An 8,667-nucleotide genomic window follows, 5' to 3' on the forward strand; every position below is an offset into this window, starting at 1 on the left:
ACGGTCTTGATTTTTGTGGTGGTAACCAACCAGTTTAACTGCACAGTCTAAAGGCTAGTTAGGGAAGATTAAGATTAGGGAAGTGATTTCCGTAAATGTCTTTTCTCCCTCGATAAACTTCTATTTATTTATGATTGAATAAATCAAATGATAAGACCGACTTCAAGCCAATAAGACTCCTTATTTTGTAAGGGTCTGGGGGAACGTCTATCATAAGCACCATTACCCTTGATTTGCAAATAGATTGTTTTTGCGACTCAACCCCTTAACATATCGGTCACAAAAGAGAATTAATGGCAAAAATAAACGAAATTGTGCAAAAGGAGAAAATGAGTATGCATGAATCATTCTCTTTAGATTATTCCAAGCAGTCAAAGCACAATGTAAGATGCTCATAGACTTTTCTATAATTTTAATTTTTTCCCTAATTCTATTAAGTGGCAAAATTAGAAGTCATATACATTTGACTAAAATTCAAAGAGTAAAGAAAAATTAAAGCTTGGAAGATCCCCGTGCGTATTAAGTTAATCATAATTAGTACTAATCCTGGTCACAGGATTCATACTAATTATGCTTTCACAATTTGACAAAAGATGCTTATCTTGATTGTGCCTGTTATTTCATTACCATTAGAACTTGGAATTTCTATGTCTGCCATCTGATCTGGTGTATTATCGCCTTCCAGGTTCCATTCTTCACTAGAGGAATCATTCTTAAGGTATGAGATAGAGAACAGTCAACCGATCAGCTTAGCATCTTGCTTTAAGATTCTTAAGTCGAGAGAAAATATTCAGTAAGGCAGCCTAATTGACAAGTTGATTAGCCACTCTCACAAAAGGCTGGTGTGCATTGGAAGTATAACCTATGTGGGGTCGGATGTTGGGCCCGTTCCTTTAAGAAAGCATCTTACTCATCTAGCTGATTGGACTGTCGTACTCAAGTTTTTTTTCGCTAACCGGACTCTAGAAAGTAAAATCATTATCTCTCTCATCCATGCTCTTGTTCATCTTTTAGATGTCTTCTACAATAATTCACCACTACCTTATCACATAACAGAATATGAAATCCAGAGAGGGGCAGAACATGAAATCCCTAGGGTTTGAGATGCTTCAACTCAGTTTCATATTTCATAATTTGAAATTCCAAGAAAAACTTGGATCCTGTTCCCCTCAAATACTGCTTGGCTAACTCAAAGTTGTGAACAACATATTTACATTAAACCATGAAAAAAAAAGGAAGCTTGGATCAAGCTACACTAATGAACTAAAAGACCATAATGGCATATGAAGCTGCAGAGGATTGAGGACAGGAGAGCTGCCACTGATAGATCATCCGTGCGGGTAGTGCTGCGAGGATTGCATCTGAAAACCCAAATTTTGCGGTCCATAGTACAAGTTATTAGCAGCACCTTTGTGCAGATCCTGCCCCTGCATTTTTTGTCCGTATGAACTAATCCCATAAGGATGGGAGGACATGAACATATTTCCATGCCCTTGATTAAAACCCAAGTTTACTCCACCGCCTTGCGGCTGATGCCACTGAAACGGAGCCCTAGCGGTGGCAGCAGAATTCGGATGCTGAGGCAGCTCTGGAGAGAGAGGACTTTTGTTGTCTGGAGACGGAGTTCTCATGTCGTTGAGATTGACAGTTATGTCATGGATGCTGGCTCTTCGCTTATCCTTCCCCCCGGAAAGCTGCCTGATGAAGTACTTCTGTGCATGACTAGCCACCTGAGTCGGTGTTCGTGTCACCACAAAATTCCTCGAGATGTTCCTCCAGTCCCCCTTGCCATACTTCTTCAGTCCCATTAGGAACAGCCTATGCAAACAATCATCAAAATATCATGTCAAAACAATGTCTGACAAATAAATCACTGCAAAAAATTCTTAACCAATATGATTTTCATACGCAATACCAAGGTTATATCTAGATTTCGAGCTCGAAAAACATAAAACTTCAATTAGATCATGTCCTCAGAAAAAGTTAGAAACTTAAATGTTTACCGAATGACATTACGTTCTGAAATTTTCATTGGGGAAACTTACTTGTGTTCTTCTTCTGTCCACGGAACCCCTTTCTTTCTTTCGTGATCCGAAGGGCGATTTGACGAAGATCTCTTGCCGCCAATCCCATAAGACTGCTGTTTGAACCCATCATAGCCGCCGTGTCTGTTCACCCACTCCAATGTGAATGGAGAGGGGCCGTATCCCGGAATCGGAATAAGCCCTGCTTCTATCTTGCCAACATCAAGTTCCAATTCCTCGTACTGCTTCATCACGTCCCTCACCGTCTTCCCTGGTATCAACTCCGCCACCTTGTGCCATCGGTCCGGCGCGTCCTTGTCGTACACCGCCAGGGCGTTTTCGAACATTTTGTTCTCCGCCGGAGTCCATCTCGCGCTCTTGCTCTCTTCGATAAGCCTATTCGAAGTCGAAAAATAGGACGAAGGGGACAGAATCTCCATCTCAAACTTCATACTATCGAATTAAAGAGCTCCAATTCACGCTAGCATACCGAAAAACTCGAAGGATTTGAAGAAACAGAGCAAGAGAAGGAGAACCTTAAGAGGGAATGCAGAGAGAGATGGAGGGGAGGGTGGAGGTTTCAGAGGGATGAAATGAGTGTTAAATCAAGGGGCATTTTGAAAGGAATCAGAATACTTTTTTTCTGAGGAATCTAAAAAGAACCCAACTTTTCGAAATCCAAACAAATATCTTTCCAAATCAAGAAACTTAAATTAGCTTAACTTGCACCTAATCCAAAAACCCCAATAACCCTAATGGCATCTGAACCCATTGAGGCTTCAAAGATCATAGACAGAGAACCAGAAAACGTTTTCAGAAAATGGAAGTTGGAATCTTGGGTAGGATTTAAAAAGAGGAGAAAGCTCACTTGTACCTGCAACTTCTTGTTCTTCTTCTTCTTCAATTCTAACACATCCCAATTTGGAAAGAGAGAGAAACTGAAAAGAATGGGGAAAACCCAATTGGGTAGAGGAGTGAGAGAGGCTCTGAATTTAAGAGGAGTGAGAAGGAAAAGTTGGGAAAGGTTTCTTCTTTCTTTTTCTTTTCTCTCTGGAGGCCCTTTGAGCAACAAAGAAAAGAGAAGAAAGATAAAAAACAAAAGTGTAGTGTTTGAGCTATGAATGGAAAGAGAAAACCATAGCAAGCTTCAAGAAATGTATCTCAATTTTTGCTAATATCTTTGGAGAGAGAGAGAGACAGGGAGGAAGTTTGAAGGTGGGTGGCTGTGATTGGAGGGTAAGGTGTTTGTAGATACTTCAAATTATGAAAAAGTTCCCTCTTATTATAATACTAACTCTCTATGTTTTTGGGGTAATTTTTATTGGTTTGATTTTTCATAACAAATATAAAAATAAGGTCAAATTTTCCTTCTTATTTTTGAGTTGTGAGGTAACAGTGGGTTGGCAGCTTATGATTATTGATGGAAGCTCACCCCTCCAATGACTTCACGACAAATTTAGGAGGGTTGTCCGACAACGTCATTCTTAAAAACAAAACTTTAGTATAGTTGTCGTAATATGACAATTATAAGTAGATTTGGCAGTTTATTACACGATAACTAATCAGGTCACACGATAAGAACATGTTAATAACGGGTCCTTAACAGGTTTACACGAGAGTGACACGCGGGTAACCTATTTCGACCCAATAAGAAAAATGTTATTTTGATGATTTTAATTTTTTTAACTACTATAAAATACAATAGATATAATAGATATTTATATATTGTTGATTAATTATTATTGTATTTCTATATAAATTTAAAAAATTTAAGTTTTATTTATTTATTTTTATAGTATACTATAGGCAAAGAGTGAGATTAAAAAAATTATAAAACACATTAAAAATAATAATTAATTTACAAGTGCGAAAAATGTGAAAAAAATATGCAAATACTCGTAATCGCATCCTCTACGCTTTGAGGATGGGTACATCGTCGTTTGAATTTTTAAAACCATACAAACCCTCATGCATAGTATTTTTTAAGGAAGTTCAAAATAAATAAAATTCATAATCATTAATGTATAAGTCTGAAAAATGTGAAAGCATGTATAAAGGCTCGTGATTGCATCTTCTACACTTAGGCGATGGTTACATGGTTGTATCTTCTATGCTTAGGCGATGGGTACATGGTTGTTTAGATTTTTAAAACCATCCAAATCTCATGAATAGTGTTTTTTATTTGAGTGCAAAATTAATAATAATTATTGTAGAAGTGTGAAAATATAAAATAAAAAAAAAAAAATATATATATATACACACAATCACTCATAATGACAAGTTTTACAACTTGTGTGAAGGGGTCAACTCCGAAATCTGACACCATAATTCATAAACCTTAGATTTAAATTGAACTGTCCATTGTTATTTAGACTTTATTCTACTCACCAAATTTCATTTTTAAAAATTTTCTTTCTTGAAAAGTGATCTTTTAGTGGATGTAGAAAATTGAACGGTCCGAATCGTTAATATGACATTTCGATATTTACGGTTAATTAAAAATATTAGTTGATGTTATATAGTTTCTAGAGACTTTATAAACTTCGAGCTATATTTTCACTAATGGTAACACTCTGAACATAATATCAACGATCTAAACCGTTCATCTTCCTGCATTCTCTAAGAGATCATGTTTTCAAAAAAGAAATCCCAAAAAAAAAAAAAAAAAAAAAAAAATTGGTGAGAAGAATGGAACGTAAATATAAGCGACAATCAACAGTTAAATTTAGATCTATAGTTTATGGATTATGGAAAACCTTAGTGAATACATCGTCAGCATAACGCTTGAAGCCAATATATCAAACCAAATTTCCAATACCATTTCCCTTGGTGATTGATGAAAATTGAAGGGTTTTATTGTCAAAAACGTGCAAGGTTCCTCAACCTTGAAATACAACTCTCTTCATTTTGCATATCTTTGAACATTTGTATTTTATAGTGTGCACTAATGTTTTTTCATTAGACTCTTATTTTGGAGTATGTAAACTTGAATGACAAATGTTTTTTTTTCTTTTCATGTTCTGAAGTAATATTTATGTAACAATGTGTATGTATATACTAATTTAGTATTATGTTTTACATTTTTTTTGGATCAAATTACGTTTTTCATTTTCATTATTTATTGATTTAAATATATTTTTTTTAACGGGTAACCGGTCGGGTCATATTACTTGATAATATTAATGGGTTGGGCCATATTATCCGTTTATTTTAACGGATGTTACACGACACAACTCGTTAAGTTATCAGGTATAACACGAACACAAAATATACGACACGAATATCAGGTCTAATAATAAGGGTGGAATATGTAAAATTGGTGGCACCACCAAAATATAGAGAATGCTTTTATGTGAACAGTCAAATGATACATCTGTTCCGATTGTTTAACGCATCTCTATGAGAATATGCAAATCAAGTTAGCAAAATTGTATTACATGAAATGTAGCATGTTGCTTCTTTGGGGGAGTGATATAATTTGCTAACTCCTTTGCTTATTCACTTTGTGCAAGTTTTTGCCTATCTGGCTAGGAAAACCATGTTTGCCTACCCTTTTGCATGCTCTCTTGATAAGCTTTGTATACAAGATATTCTTCATCCGTTGAATACCTCTTACAAAGCTATGAAGAGAGACTTTCCTTCACTCCCATGTAAGCTACTATCGCATCCATAGAAATTAAAATCAAATTAAACTACATTATTGATTTGAAATGTCACGCTGGCGTACAAGGGTTGGAGGTAGGTCCTAAAAAAGCATAAGACTTTTGTATTTTAGTCTTATCCGATACCATACTAACCATGCGCATAGTGTAAAAAATTAACTCTAATTTGAAAGCCCTACAAAAAAACTTCATCATATATTGGGTCTCAACAAGAAAATCCAATCTAAATCCAATCGTTTGTTTAAAATCAAAATAAACAACATGATTTTTTTTATTAGAGTAAACTTGATATAAGTTCTTACTAAGTTTAGTTCACTTTGTTAGGTTAGTTCATTCACTAATTATTGACGTCACCTTATTTTTATTATCTTTTTAATTAAAATGAACTATTATTAACAATCCAAAAATCTCATTCGCGTATTTTCTTTTTTAATTATAGAAAGTTTGGAATGCAAAATGAGATTTTTAGAATGTCAATAACAATTCCCTTGTTAAATTGTTATAAATGTTATCTCTTCTCCTCTTATTTATAGGATTATCTTTTACTTAATTTTAGAATTAAATATTGTATCTCATTCTTCCTGCTCCAGATCTATATCTCAATTCTTTCTTTTACCTTCATCACAAGTTAATTATGTTAACTATTTCTCAACTTTTTTCTTCTACTTCCATCACAAGTTAATTACGATAATATGATATGAACATATATATTAGTATGGATTTATAATTGTATGAAGATGAAATTTTTGTAAACTATTTTCATGAATGATAGGTAGAGTAAGTTTTATTCAGTTTCGTCTATTCTACCTCATTATAGGTTGAACGTATTTAATCAACCTATGATGTAAGCATCATATATGTTGATATACACATTTTCCTTTAACCATTTTTCAGTAAAGTGGTTAGATCTTCATATTAAATATTTCAAATTAAAAATATGAGTAAAAGGGCCTAAATTAAGAAATTTAATTAAAGTAAAAAAATATGACACTAGATTAAATCTAATAACACTAAAAATTTTAAACTTAGATCAAACTATTTTTTTATTAGTATTATTTTGTATTTTTCCTTTATTGGTGAAATAAGAAAGGGATTTTTTAACTTTAATCCTTTAAGAAGATTGAAATTTAAAATAAAGCTAATGTTAGATTACATATTGATTATAATCCCTTAATGTGTCCTTAATTCGAAATAATTATTGTGCATTTTATTTAATGTCTCCCATTAAATATTTAAATTTATTAATATACAAATTTTAATTAATTTTTTGATCAAAAAAGAGTTTTTTTTTTAATTTATTAATTTTATTTAACATTCTTCAAACTTGAAAAACTCAATTAATGTACCTAAATGTTAGTACCGAATATATTATATTGAAGTAATGTATTTAAATGTTAGTGTCACATCCCCGCCTGGGGCGGATCACTTCCCGGGCCCGCTCCACCACCGTAGCACGATATTGTCCGCTTTGGGCTTACCATTCCCTCACGGTTTTGTTTTTGAGAATTCATGAGCAACTTCCCAGTGGGTCACCCATCATGGGATTGCTCTAGCCCCCTTCTCGCTTAACTTCAGAGTTCCTACAGAACCTGAAGCCAGTGAGCTCCCAAAAGGTATCGTGCTAGGTAGGGATGAGAATATACATTTAAGGATCACTCCCCTGGGCGATGTGGGATGTCACAGTTAGTACCGAAATGTATTATATTAAATTAATGTACCTAAATGTGTGTACCGAAATGTATTATATTGAATTAATGTACCTAAATGTGTGTACCGAAATGTATGTACTGAAATGTGTGTACCTAAATGTATGCAACGAAATGTATTATAATGAATTTAATGTACCTAAGTGAAGAAGACAAAATACATCGAAATATATTATATAACAAAAATTAATTTATCTAAATTAATACAACAAAATATATTACTATAAATGAAATGAAAATTATAATTATAATAAAATAGAATTAATACATTAAAAAGTAAGAAGAAAAAGAGAAATAATTGAAAATTAAAATATAATTAATAAATGAGGTTATTAATATGTCAAAGAACTAAAATTAGATTTTAATCTTATTCATAATTTAAAAATCATTTTTATCAATGATTAAAATGAAGTTTTCTAAATAAGAAATCCTTGTCAAATTCGTTTTACTGTTGCAACTTGAGGGAGGTGGGACCCTCATGTGGTTTTTTACAGGGCTCCTGATTAGCCAGCCTCCTATATGATTGCGAAGGTTATGTTCTCAAGGAGCTGCGTCGGCCATGAGGAGCCATTCCCACACGTGTACCAATTCCATTGGCGGAGCAGAAGCTCCACTCCGTCGATGGTCCCATGACATGGAGCTTACTGGTATGACGTGCCAATGATGTGGAGCCACGTAGGATTACACATCGTGGACCCGACTGTAGCTGATTTCCTTGGTATATGCCAACCACCGTCCTCTCAGGCTCATTATTCTTTCCTTCGCCTCTCAAAATGTTGGCTAGTGGAATTGTGTAGAAAAACTGATGAGATATCTACTCTCTCGTACGCGCGTGTCTTTCACTCTCATGTATTGATCTTTGACCTCGGTTTTCGCAAGGAAACACGAATAAACTGTTGGAGCGTGTAAACACGCGTTATGTATGCAGTTGGTTCTTTGCGGTTGCTCTGGAATACAACCAATTCAATTAGGCGGTCCCCTTCATATGTGACCAACTGCTCCACTTCTCTCCTCTCTCCCTCTCGAGATGGAGACGAGAGTATTATCTACATAATTATGGACAGTTGATGTATCTATATTTTTTTATATTAATAAAAAAATATGAGAAATAAATCGTTTAACCTCGTTATTTATGAGTTTATGTTGGGGCTTAATAATGTCACAAATCAATCCAACCTAGTCTTAATGCTCAATTGTTATGCAAAGCTTGCATTCAAGTCCAAACACACGCTAAGGCACGAGATCGATGAGGAATATATTTACAAACATATCATG

At 34.2% G+C, this 8,667-nt stretch overlaps 1 protein-coding gene across 1 annotated transcript; it reads right to left on the reverse strand.

The window, feature by feature from the left end:
• Positions 1 to 1,075: 1,075 nt before the first annotated feature.
• Positions 1,076 to 3,327, reverse strand: LOC137715685 (transcription factor DIVARICATA-like). Its single transcript, XM_068455017.1, has 2 exons — positions 2,046 to 3,327; positions 1,076 to 1,818 (listed from the first exon to the last, which is right to left on the reverse strand). The coding sequence occupies exons 1-2, from the start codon at positions 2,474 to 2,476 to the stop codon at positions 1,329 to 1,331; spliced, it is 921 nt and encodes a 306-aa protein (XP_068311118.1). The 5' UTR covers positions 2,477 to 3,327; the 3' UTR covers positions 1,076 to 1,328.
• Between the last annotated feature and the right edge of the window lie 5,340 nt (positions 3,328 to 8,667).

Source organism: Pyrus communis, chromosome 14, assembly GCF_963583255.1.
Source record: "Pyrus communis chromosome 14, drPyrComm1.1, whole genome shotgun sequence".
In the NCBI taxonomy this organism is placed as follows: domain Eukaryota; kingdom Viridiplantae; phylum Streptophyta; class Magnoliopsida; order Rosales; family Rosaceae; genus Pyrus; species Pyrus communis.